Genomic DNA, 22746 nt, shown 5'->3' with positions numbered 1-22746 from the left:
CTCCATCTGAGAACTTAGGTGAAGAAAGTCTCAATTTCTTCCTATAGCTGTGGCAACGACATCTAGGTGAAACATCAGACTATTCTAGAGCAGTGGGAAAAGAGGCCTCTGCTGGTTTCGACTCTTCTGGCAATACGATCAACAGCTGCCATACATTTCTCGAGGTCAGTGATGTGATTCTCTTTGCCACCAATAGTGAATTTGAAAATCAGAGGGAAAGCCCCAATGATATCTTATACCCATGTCAGGGGCTAAAGCTCTTCCTTCCTTCCCTGGTGTACTGTTTATTTATTTATTTGTTATGGTGATAAATCTTGAAAGATTTTTATCTTTCCACCTTTGAACTCCAGGCCATCTTTTCCTCACATGCTGCAGATGATAAATGTATAGTGTAGGAAAACTACTATAGTCTTAGGGTATCTTTGGCCTTCAATCTTCGGCCTGCCAATTCTGTATGCCTGGTCAAACTTAACAGACCTTTCTACAAATCCAGGAATGCAGGACCTCAAAAATATCATTAAGTAACTTGAAAGAATCTGCCTTATGGTTCTCTTTTTGGCATCCCCAGGACCCTGATGGCATTTCTCCACTGATGATTCTCCAAATCATCTTGATGCCTCTTAAGCGCCTTCATATTTTTTTAAACATTCCTCATTCTTTTGTAGAAGGCAGCAGTCAAATCAGTTTGCTCACCAATATTCATCTCATTCAAAGCAACACTCTCCTTCAAATGTGTCACCTCTTCTTTAATTCAGATATCGCACAGCTGACTTCAGATCTAAGTAGCTTAATCTCTTTAACCAGATTCTGTGCTACTACAATGTCAGAATTCTGTTTAGGATCCCCCACAGTCTTCAAGCCTGAAACATCTGCAGTCACATCCAGTAGATCTGTGAGGGATCTTCATGGAACTGCTGTATTAAGCCAAAGTAGAAACAAAAGATGGCTTTTACTCCATTTTATTTATTTATTTATTTATTTATTTATTTAGGGTTTTTATATACCGTCTTTCTTGATATATATATCAAATCAAGTCTGTTTCCATATAACACAACTGTCGCCGGGGGGCGTTACATTAAACAGTAAACATAGTATTGAACAGAGAACGTGTAGCGTTACATTAAACAATCAATAAGGTCGTTATAATAAACTATAAACATAGTAATGAACAGAGAATGTGTAGGGTTACTTTAAACCATCAATAAGGTCCTGATGGTCCTGAGGGTATTAGGTTGGCGGTGGACTTTATATTGCGCTATTTTGTTCTTTGTCCTGTGTCGAAGTGTTCCTGCGATTCTGGAAAGGCTTGTCGGAAGAGCCATGTTTTAAGGTTTTTCTTGAAGGTTAGATGGAAAGTTTCGAGACGAAGATCTGGCGGAAGTGAGTTCCAAAGGGTGGGCCCGGCTGTGGAGAGTGCTCGTTTGGCTAGAGAGGTTTTAATCGGGGGAGTGTGTAGATAACCTTTGTAGTTATATCTGATAGGTCTTTTTGATGTGTGAAGGTGGAGTTGCGAGGTAAGATTTAAGTGGGCGCTTCCCGTAATATCCTTGTGGTTCATTGAGAGTGTCTTGAAGGTGATTCTAGCTTTTATTGGAAGCCAGTGGAGGTAGTGCAGAATTGGAGTGATGTGATCTCTTCTGTTGGAGTTAGTGAGTAGCCTCACCGCGGCGTTTTGTACCATCTGTAAAGGTTTTATGGATGATAGCGGAAGACCTAACAGGAGAGAATTGCAGTAGTCTAACTTGGACAATATCAAAGATTGGACTACTAAGCGGAAGTCATAGAAGTGAAGGAGAGGTTTAAGATTTTTTAATACTTGTAGTTTAAAGTAACATTCCTTAGTTGTGTTGTGGATGAAAGATTTAAGGTTGAATAGATTGTCGAAGCGCACCCCTAAGTCTCTGACTGAAGGTGAGTGGTTGATAGGTGGATTTATGGATTGTGATGAGCTTTGGACGTTGAAGAGTGTGTGGTTTTCGTCGGGTGAGATGATAAGGATTTCTGTTTTATTTGTGTTGAGTATAAGGTTGAGGCTAGATAACAAGGAATTGATGGATAGTAGGCAATTGTTCCAATGCGCCCAGGTTTTTTGGAGTGATTCTGTGATGGGAAGAAGTATCTGAATGTCATCGGCGAAGATATAGTGTTTTTGCTTGAGGCTGGAGAGTAGGTGGCAGAGCGGAAGCAGGTAGATGTTAAAAAGGGTAGGGGAAAGAGAAGAACCTTGAGGTACTCCTCTGATTGATTTAATAGGAGGTGATTCTACATTATTTATCTTGACTTTGTAGTATCTATTTTCTAGGAATGATTGAAACCAACTGTGAGCTTCTCCTTGGATTCCTATGTCTGAAAGCCGCTCGAGGAGGATTAATGGTGAATTTTAGTGAAAGGTACAATGAAGGAGCCAAGGAGATAAATGTAGATACACAGCAAGGAGAAAGAACTGATGTTTTGGACAGTCACCTTCAAAATGGCAAGCAGATCTCCTCGGCCAGCAAATTACAACAGATCAGTTAGTCCAAAAATGAGAAGAAACTTCACTTAGGGAATATGAAGAAAACATTAATATCCTTCAAAAATGAGCAAGATGCATATAATGTAACATCAAGCAAAAACAAGAGCTGTGGGCAGAAACTTTGGTCACAGAAACGAAAAACCATGCGAAGAGAAGCAAACCAAAAAAACTCCCCAGGAAATTGGGAAATATGAGCTGACTATGTCCAGGATTATAACAGCCCACAGGATTTGCTCACAACACATACCACAGAGCTTGCCGCCTCCTGTAGCATTGACTGGCCTGCAACTCCTAGATACAAGTCCGGGTGGCCCTGGGGATCAACTGCCTCTCTCTCCAAACAGCTACTCATCAGCGCAACCCCCACTCAACTAACACCGTAAAATGCTGTGATCAGGCCTCACTCCTCTGCACAGGGCCACAAATGGGCCTCCTTCCCCTTCAGCACGCTGATGGGAGCTGCTCATCGCAATCCTAGAAGGCCAAGAGTACTGGATGTAGCACTGTACACCAACAAAAGGTAGACAGAGTAAGAAAAATGTAGCCATTCATTTGGGAGCTGGTGCTTTAGCACCCCCACCCCTCCCCACCACCAGGATAAGATATTTTGTTTTCCACTATTATTCAGTTAGGAAAAAAGTTCCAAAGTGCACTTGAGTGTGAAAATCTGTGCTTCTGGAGATCTCATGGTAGAGACATTCTCTTTCCTTTGCTTCTGGCTGTTTCCACTTTCATGCTTTCTCTTGTCTTGCAACATTATTTGGAAGCAGCTTCCCACCGCCTGACTGTCTTTAGACAGACTTAAAACAGTCAAAAAAACAACGAGGTACTCTGACTACAATATAAATTACACAAATATAACAGTTGAAAAATTAAAAACACCAATTCAAAGCTATTATTTATTGAATAATGGGTCTTTTTTAAACTACACAATCACATCCCTCCCCAAGGCAGAATTATTCACAGTGGCCTAATAGAGTATATAATCTCCTGGTTTTCCCTCAAACTGCTCATTATCATGTTGTCTCCACCATTATTTTTCTGTTCATTTACATTTTGTAGAGCACCGTTTTAAGTCACAACATAATATATAAATGTAAATGTGTACACATTTTGCAGGCAGAACTTTTCTCCTTGCTTTGCAGGTCTCGCACTCATGTTTTGTGTGCTGACACTGTTGTATTGAACAATGTTCTTCTAGGGTTACATGTTTTGCAAATGTGCTGAAGTGTAATGAAGCTTACTGATTTTTCTATTGCTGTGGAGATAAGTGGAAGTAAAGTAGTATTCATTCCTGCTGCCTCCTAGGATTCCTCTAAAAGCCATTTTAGTAACATCACAGAGGATCCAGTACAATGATGGCTACTGGAAGGTGGGCTTGATTTAATGAATACATGGTCTTGTGTTGTTTTTTTCAGGTAATATTGTATGGCTTGATAAAGCGACAGCCGCCCGTGCCCTTTTAAATATGAGCTCCATGCCTGACCAGGAGAAGATGCAAAATCATGGAGATACAGAGAACAGCTCTACCAAAACAAAGAAAGGTATGTGCGCCTGGTGGGATCTAAGACAATTGCTATGGGAAAATAGGAGTCTTCATTGACAGTGGTATGAATAGAGAATAACATTTAGAATATCATATGGCCATTATAAAAATCTGTGGTGCAGCCACACCCTTCAGTACTAGGTGCAGTTCTGATTGCCAGATCTCAAAAAATATATAGTTGAACTAGAAAAGGTACAGAAAGGGGTGACAAGTAATTGTAATAAAGAGGAAAGTTGCCCCGCACCTACATTGCCAGTATGCAAATTAGGTTTCGCCCCTCTCTCTCCCTGTACTATCCAGATCCACTCCTCTCTTGTACAGGTACCCTGCAGAATACACCAGTAAAAGGTACATCCCTGAGCAGTGAAATGCAGGGAAACAGTATAAAGGCAGGCCACAGTATGTGTCCTCATTCATAAGTAATGTATTACATTTTTACTTAATATTAAACGTAGTACTTGCAAGACAAAGACAGTATGAAACAAGTTTCTAGAAATAGCTAGTAAGAAGCTTGCTAGTACTCGGTGTGCTAAGGAATTCAGAAGTGGAATACAGTTCAGGGGTGCAGGGATGGCTGCAGCCCAGCAATGCTCTAGGCTCATTTTACATATTTGCATACTAAAGATAAGAAATTTGCATCACCGATTTAACAAACGGCTTAATTTTAATTAACCACTTGAAAACATGTTTCCTGTTTGTACCCCAGATCAGTCCAGACAAGTGGGTTTATGCATCCCTTCCAGCAGATGGAGGCAGAGAACTAAACTTTGAGGCACTGCTACATAACCAAGACTGCCACCTGCAGTCCCTTGGTATTTCTCTGTCTCAGCAGATGGTAGAAGTGCAAAATTGCAGTCTGGAGTGCTTTGAAGAAAAAGGTCAGATGAGGATTTAGCTCCCTGAGGTGTTAGGTTCCTTCAGGGCCATCCCTCGGGTGGGGCAGGGCGGGGGGGGGCTTGGTGACCCATGTCTGCACTCTGACCTTCTTGACTGGGGGAGGGGGTAAATAGCCAGGGGTCCTAGTTCCTTCTCTCCCTCGGGGCCCTTCATTCCCTCAGTGGGCCTGTCTCCTCAGCCTACTTTCTCCAGAAGCAGGGGAGTAGTTCTTTCCCCTTTTTTATTTGTGCTTGTCTCTTTAATTTAATTAAAAATAAAAAATTCCCTGTACATACCCGGATCAGTGCAGACTGCTGGGTTTTGCCCCCCCCCCCCCCCCCTAGCAGATAGAGACAGATGTTTTAGAAACAAAACTCCACCTTATATAGGAGAGTGCCACCTACAGTCTGCCAGTATTTCTGTCTCTAGCAAATGGAGGTGCAAAACCTACAGTCTGGTCAGAGTCTTTATTTTGGGTTAGATTTAGTCTAGTTAGTGAGAGCTCTCTATATTTTTCCAGTTTAAGAGTTTGTCTCTTTAAAAAAAAAAAAAAAATTACTCAAAAAAGGAAGAGTTTCCTGTGGTCCACCTCACAGAAGGTTGTTTAGGTTCTGAGAGGGCCATCCTCTGCTGGTCAGAGGCAGCTGCCGACGAGGGTTGAGGACCCTAACTATCAATTGAGGCAGCGTGGGTGTGATAACGGGGAGACTGGCTCACTCCACCCTAAAGATCAGCACCCTGGACCACGGTAGGCAATTTTCGCCTTAAAAAAATAATTTATTTTTTTTTGAAGTAATTTTTCTTTGCTTCTGTTTTTGTTCGGGCGGTCTCTCCCTCCCTTGCTCTCATCGCAGGGGGGATTTTCACTGCGTTTTCGGCCTCGGGAGGTGTAAATTCGAACTTTTTCAGGTGTTTATTTCTCCTCACTGCCTTCCCTGATGCCACGGTCGGCCGTGTGTCACGTGTGCGGCTCGGCCCGCACATGGCTGTCCCGGGAGAACTTGTGCTCACAATGTTTACCGGGGGGGGGGAGAAGGATCCTCTGGTGCAGGGACGACAAAAAATATTAATAAAAGCAGGCCACCGCGTGTTCCCTCGCTGGCCGCAAGGGCTGCTCAGTTGGCACAGGATCCTTTCCCATTAAGCGCGGGAACAGAGGCCATTTTACAATCGTTCCGCTCTGCTACTATGGCTGCCATGGGGGAGGGGTCTTTTTCTCCTCAATTATCTCCTCAGCCACGGCCTCCTGAAAATAGGGCATTGCGGCAGCCTGTCTCCCCTGACCCGGAGGTCAGTCCTGAGGGGACTTCTGGCACCTCCTCTGAGTCTTCCTTCATTGTTTTCTTACATAAAGCCTTCAAGGCAAGGAAAGCAGGCAAGATGCTTGCAGGTGGAAGGTTCGATTCCCATAAGGCCCGGACATCTAAGCGTGCCAAGTCTGATAACGGTGAGGGGCCTATCAAGTCTAAGTGTCCTCTCCGCACTGGGAGGCCACAGGAGGATACAGATTCTTCTGAACTGGACTTGGATCTTGGGGATCCGGATTGTCAACCCCAGGTTCCGCAGACAAGGGTGGATGAACCGGAGCCAGATCCGCCGCAGGCGGAGAGAGGCTCTCAGGCGGCGGAGGTGCCGATTCGTAAAGAGGTGCCGGTGGAGGTGCCGATTCGTAAAGACCTCTTATTCCAGCTATACTCTCTGAGCTGGGTATTGACAGCCCTCCAGAGGAGTCCAAACTCGGGAAGATGGACCCTGTTTTGTTGGGCCTGAGAGGTCCTGCTACTGCTTTTCTTTTTTATTTTTCAGCAATAGACTTGTTTCGAGAATGGGATATCCCGGATCTCGGCTTAAAAGTCAGTAAAGCCATGGATAAGCTTTATCCTCTGCCAGAGGATGCCTTGGAAATGCTGCGGGTACCTAAGGTGGATTTGGCGGTGTCCGCTGTAACCAAGAAAACCACGATTCCCGTCCCAGGAGCGACAGTGCTCAAGGATCTCCAGGACAGGAAGTTGGAGGTACAGCTCAAACGGATTTTCGAGGTCTCAGCCATGCGAGTCCGGGCAGCTATTTGTAGCAACTTTGCTATGCAAGCCGGGTTTCTCTGGGTACAATAATTACAGGCCAATGCGAGCTTCTCGGACGTGGAAGCGGCTCAAGTGAACCATTTGGAATCCTCGGTGGCTTACTGTACTGATGCCTTCCACGACCTCCTCCGGACGTCCGCCAGGTCCATGGTGTCGGCGGTATCTGCTCGCCGGCTCTTGTGGTTGTGCAACTGGTCGGCGGATGTGTCTTCTAAGGCTCAACTGGGGTCCTTGCCCTTTAAGGGCAAGTTACTTTTTGGTAAGATCTTGGACGACATGATTCAGTCTCTGGGAGAGAATAAGGTGCATCGGTTGCCGGAAGACAAACCTCGCTCACGCGGTTCCTTTTCTTCTCTAGCCAGATTCAGAGGGAATCGGAGGTATTGACCAACTAAGTCGCCCTCTTCGTCCTTTCGGCAAAACAGCAAACCTATGCCCAGTCTTTTAGGGGCCGAAGATTCGGCAGACCTGGGGCGGTTCAACCTTCCTCAGGAGCAAAATCCTCCCAATGAAGGGGTGCCGGTCCACTCCTCGGCTCTGGAAGTGGGGGGCAGACTGACCCTGTTCTTCAAGGAGTGGACCAAGGTAACCATGGATCAGTGGGTACTGCCCATGAAAACAAGGCTATGCTTTAGATTTTGCACAGCGACCCCAAGATCAGTTTCTCATCTCTCCCTGTGGGTATACCACAAAAAGAGCAGCAGTTGGGGAGACATTACAGCGGCTGCTACAATTAAGGGCCATAGTTCCCGTTCCTCCGGAGGAGCAAGGAAGGGGTCGTTACTCAATATATTTTGTAGTACCAAAGAAGGAAGGATCATTACGTCCCATTCTAGACCTCAAGGAGGTGAACAAGTATCTAAAGGTTCCACGATTTCACATGGAAACTCTCCGGTCAGTCATTGCCTCGGTAAGGCAGGGAGAATTCCTAGCTTTGCTGGATCTAATGGATGCTTACTTACACATAGGGATCTGTCAAGACCACCAAAGGTTTCTGCGGTTCTGCATCCTGGGCCAGCATTTTCAGTTTCGAGTCCTACCCTTCGGTCTGGCAACCGCGCCCAGGACTTTCACCAAAGTGTTGGTGGTGGTGGTGGCAGCTCATCTCCGGAGAGCAGGTCTCCTGGTACATCCCTATTTGGACGACTGGCTGATTCGAGCAAAGTCGGAAGCCTTAGCCAAAGATGCAATTCACAGAGTACTGCAGTTTCTACGGTCGCTGGGCTGGGTGGTCATCTCTCCAAGAGCATGCTCGTACCCTCTCAGTCCTTGGAGAATTTGGGAGCGCTCTTCAACACTCAACGGGGTCGAGTTTTTCTCACCAAGGACCGCATCATCAAGTTACAAGCTCAGGTGCGGAGCCTGTTACTCCAAACTTCTCCCAGGGTTCGGGAATATCTATAGGTTCTTGGGTCCATGGCATCAAGTTTGGAGCTGGTGCCATGGGCGTTTGCTCATATGCGGCCCTTGTAGTACGCATTACTGTCCCGCTGGAACCCAGTATACGAACTGTTTTTTCTCCCATTGCCAATTATGGAAGCGGCGAGGGACAGTCTAGCGTGGTGGCTGATGACAGACAATCTATCTAGGGGGATTCCTCTGGAGATTCCCGAATGGATAGTGGTCTCCACGGATGCCAGTCTCTCCGGCTGGGGAGCGGTGTGCCAGAGAAAGTCCGTGCAGGGCTTATGGTCTCCCAAGGAGTCCCTGTGGTCGATCAATCGGTTGGAGACCCGGGCAGTACGGTTAGCATTACAAGCCTGCAGGGGAGGGCAGTCCGGGTATTATTGGACAATGCGACAACGATAGCTTATATCAACAGCCAAAGTGGAACCGGGAGTCATCCTGTGGCGGAAGAAGCAGCTCAGTTGTTCAGCTGGGCGGAACGTCACTTGATCAGCATCATGGCGTCTCATATTGTTGGCGTGGATAATGTCCAGGCGGATTTTCTCAGTCTGCACCATCTCGATCCCGGAGAATGGGAATTGTCAGAGGACGCTTTTCAGCACATATGCCTAGCATGGGGCACGCCCAGCATGAATGTCATGGCGACTTTTTGGAACACCAAAGCTCCAAGGTTCTACTCGTGCCGCAGAGAACCGGGAACGGAAGGAGTAGATGCCCTGGCTCTACCCTGGCCTGTCGACGTTCTTCTGTACGTATTTCCACCCTAGCCGTTAATCGGCAATGTGCTCCACCGGATAGAAAGTCATCTAGCACTGAAATGGCCATGACGTCCTTGGTTCGCAGACCTCCTCAATCTCGCAGAGGCGGGTCTGATACGGTTCCCAGGGATCCCAGATTTACTTCACCAAGGACCTGTTTGTTTGGAAGAAGCCAATCGCTTCTGTCTAGCGGCATGGCTTTTGAACGGCACCGCCTAAGTGACAAGGGTTATTCTTCTGCGGTAGTGACTACGCTCCTCCGTTCGCGCAAAACTTCCACTAATCTTGCGTACGTTCGGGTTTGGAAGGTTTTTGAGGCCTGGTGTCTTGAACATGACGTTTCACCAACCCGAGCTTCAGTATCCGAAGTTCTGTACTTTCTTCAAAAGGAGCCATCCATGGGATTATCGTGTAGTTCCTTACATGTTCAGGTAGCAGCCCTTGGTTGTTTGCGCAGGATGGTGCAGGGCGGAATCTTGGCGGCACATCCAGACGTAGCTCAGTTCCTTCGGGCAGTCAAACATTTACGTCCTCTGCTTCAGCAGCCTTGTCCTTCTTGGAGTCTGAATTTGGTGCTTACAGCTTTGTGTGAGGCGTCTTTTGAACCCTTAAAGAGGACAACACTGAAGGATCTTACGTTGAAGGTGATTTTTCTTGTCGCTATCACTTCAGCTCGACGAGTGTCAGAACTCCAAGCTCTTTCTTGCCGGGAACCTTTTTTGAGGATCTCCGATTCGGGAGTTTCCAACCGGACGGTTCCTTCTTTTCTGCCGTAGGTGGTATCTTCTTTTCATGTCAATCAATTGGTGGAGCTTCCAGCCTTTGGGGATCTGGATCGTTCGGATCCTCTGTCCTGTGATTTGCGGAAGCTGGATGTTCGTAGAGAGCTACTGCGCTATTTGGAGGTCTCAAATGAGTTTCATTTGTCGGACCATCTCTTTGTGCTCTGGAAAGGTCCTCGATAGGGGTCACATGGCTTCAAAAGCTACCATTGCCTGTTGGATGAAAGAGGCTATCAGCTCCTCTTATTTGCTACGGGGCCGAGTTCTTCCAGTCAGCCTCCAGGCTCATTCTACTAGGTCACAAGCCATGTCCTGGACGGAGTCTCATTTCGTTTCTCCACAGGAGATCTGTAGGGTGGCAACGTGGAAGTCTCTACATACTTTTACGCAACATTACAGATTGGATGTGCAGGCTGCAGATTCGGGAGGATTCAGAGAAGGTGTGCTACGAATGGGCCTCTCTGGATCCCACCCCGGGTAAGAACAGCTATGGTACATCCCAGCAGTCTGGAATGATCCGGGTACGTACAGGGAAGGAAAATTAGTTCCTTACCTGATAATTTTCATTCTGTAATACCATGGATCAGTCCAGAGGCCCGCCCTGTCAGCGTGGTTCAAGTGGGGGAGAGTCCGCTCGCTTTTCCATTTTTTTTCTGCAGAACTTTGAATTTCCTTGTTCCTTACTTTTCGTGTGGTTCTATAGGTTCAGATCTTACTGGGGTTCAGTGACCTGGTGATAAATGTTTCTTTTCTGGTTCAGGAGTTAGTGTTTATAGTTATAGTATCTTATGGGAGCCATCATGCTTTATCATTACGAAATACTGGCAGACTGTAGGTGGCACTCTCCTATATAAGGCGGAGTTTTGTTTCTAAAACATCTCTGTCTCTATCTGCTAGAGGGGGTGCAAAACCCAGCAGTCTGGACTGATCCAGGAATGAAAATTATCAGGTAATAAACTAATTTTCCTATAAGTTGAAGCAGGGAGATAAGCAGCAGCTCTGTGCAGGGGTGAGGAGTGGGTAAGAGTTTGTTTTTCCTGACAAGAGGCGGGCAAGAGGGAGCGGGCCAAATTGCCTGCCTTCGTCAGGGTCATGTCGGTGCTGAATTTCAACACCGGGACAGCGGCGAGTGCGATCACAGCGACTCAGTTTATTTTTAGGTCCGACTGCTCTGACATCTCTGTTCCCGCGCAGCGCGGCAAACTTTGCTGCGGCTGCAATTTGAGGCAAGCTTGCCTCGATGTGGCCTGTTTTGCTGCAAATGTGCCTCGGGGGGGGGGGGGGGGGAATGGCGCAGGACTCCCAGGACGTGACAAGAAGGTACAGGTGGCTGAGACAGCTTTGGGGGGGGGGGGGGGGGGGGAAGGAGCCAGCGGACATTTTGGCAGCATATGCTGAAGTGCAGGCTGCCATTTCTGAGCCCTGGGACTACCCTCCCACACTCTTGCCTGTGGGAAAAGGACCCTGCTGGTGACGGAGGATGGGAAGGGGCTCAAGAAGAAGCTGAACAGGTATCTTCCTCCTTGGGCCCGGAGGCTTTATCCACAGGATTTGTGCATCTCCTTCAAAAAGCTTATTTAGCCAGGAAGAAACTAGTGGCAAAGAGACCCTTGCCTAGGAAGTTGCGGATGGCTAAAAAGACTAGAGGGCCCACAAAGTCAGGAGGGTTCCTGCTTATGCTGGGACTCGGGCGTGCCCTGGAGGACGATTCCCAAGCAGCTTCAAGGGGATCCGGTGAGACCGGACAAGGACCCTGTTGGTACCCTGGGAGATCTGGGACAGTACCCGGACCAGGATCCATTGGATGCTTTGGGAAGACCCCATGCAGGATCTGGATGCTCAGGACCCGGATGCTGTTCAATTCACGGAAGATTGACCATAAGTGGTTCGGCTGTTCAGGAGGAAGGAACTGGGTCCATTGATTCCCCAGCTTTTGGAGGAACCCTGGATCAAAGCCGCCCAGGAAGACTCTGATAAGGAGGGGGTGAACCCAGTCCTGGAGAGATTGCAGGGAACTCCACCACTTTCCTGTTGCCATTGCAGGTGAAGAAGTTGGATCGAGAGTGGGAATCTCCCGAGGTGGGCCTGAAGGGCACTAGGGCTATGGGGAAGCTATATACCTTGCCGGAACAGACCTTGAAGTCATGGAGAATTCCCCAAGGTGGATGCAGCCGTGTCGGTCACCAAAAAGACGACCATCCTGGTAGCTGGAGTGGCGGCATTCAAGGATGTCCAGAAGAAGAAGCTGGAGATCCTACTCAAGCAGCTCTTTGAAGTCTCAGCTTTGACCCTTCGAGTAGTGGTGTGCGGAAGTCTGCAGAGAGCCCGTTTGTCCTGGGTGCAGAAGGCACATGACAAGCATTCAGGAACGGCATCTGACACAGCACAGGTGGCCCATTTAGAGGCCCGGGTAGCCTATGAGGCCAGTACTCTCTATTACATGGTCTGGACTTCTGCCAGGAGTATGGTCTCGGCGGTGGTGGTGCAAAGACTCCTGTGGCTGCGAAATTGGTCAGCGGACGAAATTGGTCAGGGGAGGACTTGCAACAGCTCCTGAAGCAGTTGGGAGAGTCGAAAGGCAATAAATTACCTGAGGACAGGAAGGTCCAAGGAAGTCCTTTCCGCTGAGAGTCTGTTTTCAAGAGGCTAGGAGATTTCGGGCGGGTAGGACCTCTGCGCCGGCATCGCAGAAACAGAGTTCGGTCAGACAGCAGCCATTTTGGAATCAGCGCAGATCCCCGAGGGACGATGGGTCACAAGGAGGGAGTGGAAGCAAAATTGGGCAATGAAGGTGTGTTGGTCTGCTCCTCCCTGGAAGCTATTGGAGGGAGGCTATCTCTCTTTTTTGAGGAGTGGACCAGAATCACTTTGGACCAGTGAGTTTTGGAAATAAGAGATGGTTACGTCTTAGAATTTTCTTGGCTGTTCAGGGATGCCTTTGTAGTCTCCCCGTGCAAATGGGAGGCTGTGCAGGACACTATTCATCAGTTACAGCTTCTGCGTGCCATTGTTCGAGTGCTGCCTCAGGAGAAGGGGGCAAGGCAAGTGTTCCGTGTATTTCGTGGTGCCAAAGAAAGAGGGGACTTTTTGGCCCATTCTCGATCAGCAGAAGGTGAATGCTGCCCTCCATTTTCGGATGGAGCCGCTGTGCACAGTGATAGCGGCCGTATGCAAAAAGGGAGTTTCTAGCATCCTTGGACTTGTCAGATGCCTATCTTCATATCCCCATTCAGCTTGAACATGAGAGGTTCCTGAAGTCATGGTTCTGGGAGAACGTTTCCAGTTTCGAGCTCTTCCCTTTGGGTTGGCAATGGCGCCTTGCACATTCACAAAGGTAATGGTAATAGTGGCAGTGACACTTAGGAAGGAGGGTGTCCTAGTGCACCAGTACCTGGACGATTGGCTGATAAGAGTGAAGTCAGAGGTGTAGAGTGTGGTCACTCAGTCCAGCGTGTACTTCAAATTCTGGGGATGTTTGGGCTGGGTGATGAACCTTGTAAAGAGTCATCTGAAGCCAACCCAATCTGTGGAGTGTCTGGGCGCACCCTTCGATACATGCTGTGGGAGGTGTTCCTGACTTCGGAGAGAGTCCTCAAGCTGTCCAGCGTGGAATCTAAATTTGGTTCTTCGGGTGCTGGGTGGCCCTCCCTTCGAGCCAATGCGGAGGGTGTCGTTGAAGGATTTAACCCTGAAGACTGTTTTTCTGTGGATAACTGTTCGGCTAGGCGAATATCTGAGCTGCAAGCCTTGTCATATAGGGACCCTTTCTTGCCCTTTTCAGAGAATGGGGTTTCTTTGCGCACGGTTCCTTCCTTTTTGCCGAAGTTAGTGTCCTCTTTTCAACTTAAATCAGGTGGTCAAGCTTCTGGCCTTTCCAAACTTGACAGCTGATACTTTGGCTAGGGAGCTTCACTTATTGGATGTGCGTCGTTTTCCTTTTGCAGTATCTCAAGGTGATGAATGCCTTTCGGATGTCAGATCATCTGTTTGTCCTGTTTGGTGGAGCAAAGAAGGAAAATAAGGCTTCCAAGGGCAATATTGCTCACTGGTTGAAAGAGACGATAGATTTGGCTTACATCTGTAAGGGCCAGTCGGTGCCGGAGGAGTTGCAAGCGCATTCCACTAGGGCACAGGCGTCCTCATGGGCGGAGTGTCAACTGCTTTCTCTGCAGGAGATCTATTGTGCGGCGACATGGTCTTCTCTTCACACTTTTACCAAACATTACCACTTAGATGTGCGGGCTCCAGAAGAGGCGACGTTTGGGAAGTGTATTACGCGCAGGTCTTTCGGGTTCCCACCCAGAATAAAAGGGCTTGGGTACATCCCACTTATCTGGACTGATCCAGGGCATGAATAGGAAATAAAATTGGTTCTTACCTGCTAATTTTGGTTCCTGAAGTACCACGGGTCAGTCCAGAGTCCTGTCCCTTTCTGTCGAAAGACTCCTTCACTTCTGGATATGGTTAAGCTGATTGAGCTGGCATTTGATATAATTAGAATAATGAGAAGTGTACATAGTTTGGTATATATTTGTGCTAAATCAAGGGGGCCTAGTTTTGTCGGGGACTCCAACTTTATTTCTGTTCGCCTAAGGTTTTTTGTGGGGGTTGTTAAGGTAGACATCTTGGCTTGGGTACAGATCAATACTTGAGGGACTGCAGGAGCGCACTGTACTGTATCAGCCTGTAAGAGAGGACGTCTATGAAAAACTGGAAGATGCCTCATGTAATGGAGTCAACGTGTTTGGAGACAAGGTTGAAGAGGCAGTTAAAGCCATCAAAATCCGTTAATTCCTATTCGTTTCCCCGCTAAAATTAAATTAACTACAACCCCCCCCCCTTCCCCCCCAAGACTTACCAAAACTACCTGGTGGTCCAGCTGGGGTCCAGGAGCCATCCCTTGCACTCACACCCTCGCTGCCGGTTTCAAAATGGCGCCGATAGCCTTTGACCTACTATATCACAGGGGTTACTGGTGCCATTGGTCAGCCCCTGTCACATGGCCATCGGCACCATCTTGTGCTCCTACCATGTGACAGGGGCTGACCAATGGCACTGGTAGCCCCTGTGACATAGGTAGGTCAAAGGCTATCGGTGCCATTTTGAAACCGGCATTGAGGGGTGTGAGTGTAGGAGATGGCTCCCGGACCCCCAGCTGGACCACCAGGGAGTTTTGGTAAGTCTTGTGGGGGGGGGGATCAGGAGGGTTTGTTTAAATTGGGTCCTTTAGACTGCCGAATAATTCGGCAGATTCGGTGTATTCGTGGGGAATCGCGATACGTTTCGCTTCCCCACGAATACAACGAATAGGGCCCTATACGTTGCGGATGAGAAATATGTTAGAAACAAATGCACACCCCTAGTATTTCCCCGGTCTTGGACGGGCTTTTACTACTAGTAAATGATAAAGGGGATGGAACAGTTCCCTTATGAAGAAAGGTAAAGCAGGTTAGGGCTCTTCGTCTTGGAGAAGACAGTGGCGGTGTGAAACAAGTTAATAGGGAGCAGTTATTTATCCTTTCAAATAGAACTAGCACTAGAAGACACTATATAAAACTAACAGCAAATTTAAAACAACATATTTAAGAAAGTGTTTTATCAGTATTTATGTAATTTATATTCCGCCTTTCATGTAAATATACAATTAAGTTTTAGAATTTGTTGCAGGATATGGTCAAGGCTATTATATAGCTAATTTTAAAAAGGTTTGGACAGATCCATTATTAATGGTAGATTTGAGGTTCGCCACCTCTTACAGCAGGGAATAGATCTTCCCATTAGGATCTACGGGGTACTTTCAAGAGATGACAGGATGCTGGTTTCAGTGGACCTCAAGGGGGTACAATAATGCATGAGGAGCACTGGAAAAAAATGTCATGGCATGAGGCAGTAATAATTCATTTTCTGATGCTACGCATATCCCTACGGCCCAGTCTGCTCTTCTCTCAAATATGCACCCTATGCCCTTGTGCCACTGCTCCCCCTCTATCTACCACTCTGAAGGAAGACAATGAATACCTCATGGCAAACTCCTAGAAGTGGAAAAGCGAGGATAAAGCTGGAAATCACGTAGAATCTGCATTTCTGGAGTGGGTAAGGGACACATGGAATGGGCAGACTGAATGGACTCAGCGGCCTTTCTCTGCCATCCGATTCCCTTTCATAGCTGCTTTAAAAAAAAAAAAAAAAGCAATGTTTTTGTTTTGAATGGTTCTGGATGCTCATGCCATTCTCCTAATAAAAGAAAAAAGTGTTGCAGAATGTGAAATTGATGTGACCCTTTAAGATACCAGTGAAGAAAATGACTGTTCCAGTCCTGAAAAATGTTAACAAGACAAATTTTTCTTTGGTATGAGCATGGCAGATTTTCCTCAGATTAAGAATGTTTCCCGTTTCTTTTCAGACAGACAGGAGGATAGTTCCGACGACGAGACAGAAGAAGGCGAGGTGGAAGATGAGAATCAGAGTGATACCGAGGTGGAGAGGAAAACAGAAAACATGGTATGAAAAGAGGAGGAGACGGACTCGATATCCCAGGGTTCAGCAGCTGAACCCCAAGTTTAATAAAATTAGACACCCACAGCTGCAGCCATCGCTTTTAAGACATTTCAGTCTTCCTAGTTATAACTATGTAATAATGCCGATAATGAAAGAGCTGGGAAATAGCTTTAATTTTTTTTCCATCCATTTTTTTTAATTTTTTTTAACCTCTCCTCCTGACTTTTCCCTTCACGTTCACTGCCCCTCTGTTGCTGCCAGTCGTGGTGAGAGACATTTAGTCATTGTGGCTAGCACGAAAGCTCTCTGTGCTGCCTGGGCGTCACTCAAGCTCTGCAGAGAATCTCAGCAATAGCATCCTTAATGTTGTTAGTGTGACAGCTCATTTTGTTTTGACCCGATAAAAGGGAGTGTAGCTCCCAAAAACTAGCCAAGGCATGTATTGTTAGTTTAATAAAAAGGTAGCACCTTCTATATATTTGTTTTTAATTTATTGACCTTCACTTCTGCACATTCGGAACGTGTGGGGATGGAGGTAGCTAAGGGGGGGGTCAGTGTGTGGTTTTCTTTGAGCAATTGCAGCTTCAGACTGTTCGGCCTCATTTGAGAGCTAACTTTGTGCTAAGCTGCGAGTTTGTGTGTACAAGAGAGAGTGACGAGACTCCTCTAAAATCTGGTTTGCTTTGTTTTTTTAAAGCTGGACACCTTGTCCCAGGCCGAGGAAGAGTCTCTGTTACGCAATGATCTACGTCCCTGTGTTAGAGCTGCTAAAGGCAACAAACTCTTCATGCGTTTTGCTACTAAAGGTAAACTTCTGACCTTGGATTTTGATTATTCTGAGATCTTCCTAAGAGGGAGGTTTTTTTTTTTGTTTTGCTTCTGAAAAGCTCGGCCACAGCATTACCATTTGGAATAAAATCAAAACATGTATTGAGTAGTGGCAATTGCTGCATTAATTACAAGTCTAGAAAAGAATTCATACACATAGACAAACGGAACAAGCACTCCGCAGGACCTGAGCAGTAGAAGTTGCTAAACTTTTAGCTTTTTTTTTTTTTTAAGGGATGGGGGCAGTTTCTTTCTGCTCTTGTCTGGCTCCTGCTCTGTGAGCCTTCATGCACAACTACCGGGGGGATTTGTTTCTCCTGCTTTATCTCCCCTCCCAGCTCATTCAGTCCCGTCATTGCCGGCAGCAGTGCTCAGCTAGGGGCCAGGCATCAAGGAACCCTGCAATCCGGCCACAGGATGTCTCTGATATAAGATGCCCAGGACTCCCCACCCCCACCCCCACCGGGCCGGGCCTCTTCATTTATGTGATAGAAAATAAATCGTGAATCACAGAGATTTAAATGTAAAGAAAGGGAAGGAAAAGTGCCTTTTGAAAACTGCAGTTCACTAGGTCGCATACCTGTATCTACATGGTCCTTGGCATAACATTTACTGAGAGTATCTGGTACCAGAATTGGCCATCAGACTGGTTTTATGCTAATGCCAGGGTACTAGTAATTTACCCATCAGATCTGTAACACAGTCCTGTTGGGAGCTGCTAAAACCCCTTTGTGTTTGAAGAATATAGGTGCTCAGTTTGCCACCTTCTTAAGCTCGTTAACGTAATTAACCTCTGGATATCTCTACATTGTGAAAAAGGTGATAATGCCCTACAGAAATTGCTGCACGCCACAAATGTCTGGGGGGCTTGTACATACCTCATTCATGTCTATACCCAAGTGGTGGGAGATTGCTGAAGGTTGAACTTGCTGCATTGATTGCCATTTAGGTAACAACTGTATGTGGATCAGTTTATTCTTGTAAAATCAAAATAACTTAATAGCTGTGTATTCTGATAAAAAAAAAATCTGTCTACCATCAGGGCCAGATAAACATTTCTGAATCATTTTAAGTGTAATTATTGATCCTATTCAGCTATTGTCTATAGATTTATTCTATGGCACATTCAGGAATGTTATATAGCTGAGACTTGAGGACTAAATAGTGTAACCTAGAGAGGAGAAGCAAGACAGGATTATGATAGAGACATTTTAAATACCTCAAAGGTATAACTGCAAATAAAAGCAAATCTTTTTCAGAAAAAAAAATAATGCTCAACAACAAGAGATCATGGTATGTGTGGGGATAGACTTAGGAGCAGCATCTGAAAATATTTCTCAACAGGTAGATGATTGATGAATGGTATGGCTTCCCAGTGGAGGCAAAAACAATAAGGTAATTCATGGAAGCCTGGGAAAGCCCAGATAATCCTTAGTTACGAAGAAGTGAGGGGAAAAGCTGAAGATCACGCATGGAACCAGGAATTAAATTGGACCAAGGAAATGGGCCCGTCTGTTCCTTAGATGCCATCACATGATATAGTTTGGGTATAAGAGGACATGTAACAAGGACCCTTTATGGCTGAATTTTTTTTCCCAGATGACAAAAAGGAGCTTGGTGCAGCAAGGAGAAGTCAATATTACATGAAATATGGGAATCCCAACTATGGAGGCATGAAAGGAATTCTTAGCAATTCTTGGTGAGTAATGAGGTAGCAGTATGCAATGAAGGGACATTTATTGTAGCACTCTGGAGTGTCATGGCCTTTTTTCCAACTGCAGATCTTGAAATTTGAATCTGTAACCTTTGGGCTCTATACCAGGGACTCTACCTCTCAGCTAAAGGAGCAGCTCCCTTAGCTGAGTTAGTAAGAGAACCTTGTTATTGTATACTGTCTGCTCATATCCTTACCCTTACTTCTCTATCTTGTCATTCAGAAATCAGAAAATGTTTTTATGTTCTCTGTCTTTCTGTGTTTGCCTTCATGAGATGTCTGGGATCAGTCGGGCCATTTAATTGCTACTCTGCTTGTTTTTTATTGCTTGCCCATTCTATAGTATGTGACAGCAATTACTCTAAGCACTTCTATTTTTGTTTACTTACCTAAAAGAGTTCCACTAGGGTTACCAGAGGGGTCCACATGAAATAGGACAGGCTTATCTAGTTCTGGTTTTACCCCATTGCATGCAGCAACTTGTAGTTCTCATGTCATAAGAACATACGATATGCCATTCTGGGTCAGACCAAGTGTCCATCAAGCCCAGCATCCTGTTTCCAACAGTGGCCAATCCAAGTCACAAGTATCTAGCAAGTACCCAAATATTAAATAGATCCCAAAATACTAATGCTGGTAACAAGCAGTGGCTAATCCTTATCAATTAATAGCAGTTTATAGACTTCTCCAGGAACTTCTCCAAACTCTTTTTAAACCAAGCTACACCAACTGCCTTAACCAGATCCTGTGGCAATGAATTCCAGAGCTTAATTGTGCAGTGAGTGAAAAAGAATTTTCTCCAATTTGTTTTCAGTAGGCATTTGACAAAGTTCCTCATGAGAAGCTTCTAGGAAAAGTAAAAAGTTATGGGATAGGTGGCGATGTCCTTTTGTGGATTACAAACTGGCTAAAAGACAGGAAACAGAGAGTGGATTAAATGGACAATTTTCTCAGTGGAAGGGAGTGGGCAGTAGAGTGCCTCTGGGACCCATGCTTTTTAATATATTTATAAATGATCTGGAAAGGAATATGAGTGAGGTAATCAAATTATTCAGAGTAGTTAAATCACAAGCGGATTGTGATAAATTGCAGGAAAACCTTGTGAGACTGGAAAATTGGGCATCCAAATGGCAGATGAAATTTAATGTGGATAAGTGCAAGATGATGCATATAGGGAAAAATAAGCCATGCTATAGTTACACAATGTTAGGTTCCATATTAGGTGATACCACTCAAGAAAGAGATCTAGGCATCATAGTGGATAACACATTGAAATCATTGGCTCAGTGTGCTGCTGCAGTCAAGAAAGCAAACAGAATGTTAGGAATTATTAGAAAGGGAATGGTGAATAAAACGGAAAATGTCATAATGCGTCTGTATCGCTCCATGGTGAGACCGTACCTTGAATACTGTGTACAGTTCTGGTTGCCGCATCTCAAAAAAGAGATAGTTGCGATGGAGAAGGTACAAAGAAGGGCGACCAAAATGATAAAGGGAATGGAACAGCTCCCCTATGAGGAAAGACTAAAGAGGTTAGGATTGTTCAGCTTGGAGAAGAGATGGCTGAGGGGGGATAGGATAGAGGTGTTTAAAATCATGAGAGGTCTAGAACAGGTAAATGTGAATCGGTTATTTACTCTTTTGGATAATAGAAGGACTAGGGGGCAATCCATGGAGTTAGCATGTGGCACATTTAAAATTAATCGGAGAAAGTTCATTTTCACTCAAGCACAATTAAACTTTGGAATTTGTTGCCAGGGGATGTGGTTAATGCAGTTAGTGTAGCTGGGTTTGCCCTTCTGCACTTTCTCCATTGCAACTATATCTTTTTTTGAGATGCAGCGACCAGAATTGTACACAGTATTCACCTTGGAGCGATACAGAGGCATTATGACATCCGTTTTATTTGCCATTCCCTTCCTAATAATACCTAACATTGTTTGCTGTTTTGACCACTACAGCACACTGAGCCGACTATTTCAATGTATTATCCACTATGACACCTAGATCTCTTTCCTGGATGATAGCTCCTAATGTAGAACCTAAAATCATGTAACTTCTGCATGGGTTAATTTTCCCTATATGCATCACCTTGCACTTATTCACATTAAATTTCATCTGTCATTTGGATGCCCAATCTTCCAGTCTCACAAGGTCCTCCTGCAATTTATCACAATCCGCTTTGAATTTAACTACTCTGAATAATTTTGTATTATCTGCAAATCTGATCACCTCACTTGTACCCTTTCCAGATCATTTATAAATATATTAAAAAGCACTGGTTCAAGTATAGATCCCTAAGGCACTCCACTGTTTACCCTTTTCTACTGTGAAAACAGAACGTTTAATCCTACTCTCTGTTTCCTGTCTTTTAACCAGTTTGTAATCCATGAAAGGACATCGCCTCCTATCCCATGACTTTTTAGCTTTCTTAGAAGCCTCTCATGCGGACTCTGTTGAACGCCTTCTGAAAATCCAAATACACCACATTTACCGGTTCACCTTTGTCCACATGTTTCTAAGAATGTCTGAAGAAGTCTGTGCAGTAATGGAAGTTAGAGCCATTGGGCTGAAAACCAGGGAAGCTAGTGTTCAAATGCTGCTGCTGCTGCACCTTCTGACCTGGGGCAAGTCATTTTGCCCTCTGTTTCCTCAGGCACACACTTGTGGCCTGATTTACTAAGGCTTTTTTCCCCTATTTTGCATCTATGGGGAAAACATTTAAATCAGGCCCCTAGATTGTGACTCTCTGGTGCCAGAGAAATACTTACTGGCCCTGAATGTAACTCGCCTTGAACTACTGAAGAAATGGTGTGAACTAAAAAAAAATCTGGACCATATCAGCTTGTCTGCCTGGTATCCCTAAGTTTAACATAATTAAATAGATAAGAAGCACAATTGTGGTAATGTTTATAATAATTACTGCTGTTGAGTTGCCATGCACCACTGTTGGTGCTCCAGTAACAGAAGGACTTGCACGATATAGAACTTTTCTCAGCCAAATGTTTTGGGTTTGTAAAAGAGACAATGGTAGACCCATTGTAATAGATCTTTGCATACACAGTTTTTTCCAGTTTCTGTGCAGAACTCTTCCTAGCTGCAACAGCACCTGAGGTTCTATTCTGGCACCTACTGGTGGCTAAGTAGGTACCAGGACCTTATCTGTTACCAACTGATCTATTACTACATCCTTAACTTTGCCATAAACATCAATAAAAGAATGGTGTCTTGTCACTGGCAGCCTTGACCCCAATTAATCCCCTATCCAAAAGCATGTGGTCAGACTTTTTTGCTTACATAGTTGATCTACGCATTTCTGCTTGTAGACTTCTTATGTTCACAGGGATAGAACCTACACAGGTAGCATGTAGGGATTTTTTGCATTTTGGATTTTTTTTCCCAAAATTACCATGCTAGAAGAGAGGAGTTCTTTCATTACTTGTCTCCCTTACAGAGATGAGCTCTGTCCCTTACTGCCCAGAGGTGGCTCCCCATGTTGGTATAGTGAACCTCCAAATCCTGGTAGGAGACTTTTCAGCCTCTCCTGATACACATCTTATGCTGTTGTGATGGTTAATCTAGTGGCTTGTGCACCATATACGAGTACTGTCAATAAACTACATTTTACAGTGTTGTGATTTTTGTTAGACGTTGGTATGATGCAAACCTGTCTGACTCTGCCTCATACTTGTAGAAATTATTAATTGTGGTTTATCTAATGGGACTTCTGTTCATATT

At 45.4% G+C, this 22746-nt stretch overlaps 1 protein-coding gene across 2 annotated transcripts in view; it reads left to right on the top strand.

Annotated features, from left to right (window-relative positions):
• NCBP3 (nuclear cap binding subunit 3) overlaps positions 1 to 22746 on the top strand; it is a 118850-nt gene that overhangs the window by 29770 nt on the left and 66334 nt on the right. For both annotated transcript variants that reach the window (XM_029612348.1, XM_029612349.1), the window contains 4 exons: positions 3934 to 4059; positions 16372 to 16469; positions 17164 to 17272; positions 18894 to 18993. In XM_029612348.1, coding sequence (XP_029468208.1) covers positions 3934 to 4059; positions 16372 to 16469; positions 17164 to 17272; positions 18894 to 18993 — 433 coding nt within the window. The remainder of the gene's footprint in view (positions 1 to 3933; positions 4060 to 16371; positions 16470 to 17163; positions 17273 to 18893; positions 18994 to 22746) is intronic.

This window comes from Rhinatrema bivittatum, chromosome 8, assembly GCF_901001135.1.
Source record: "Rhinatrema bivittatum chromosome 8, aRhiBiv1.1, whole genome shotgun sequence".
Classification (NCBI taxonomy): Eukaryota; Metazoa; Chordata; class Amphibia; order Gymnophiona; family Rhinatrematidae; genus Rhinatrema; species Rhinatrema bivittatum.
This window is presented reverse-complemented; position numbering and strand designations above follow the sequence as displayed.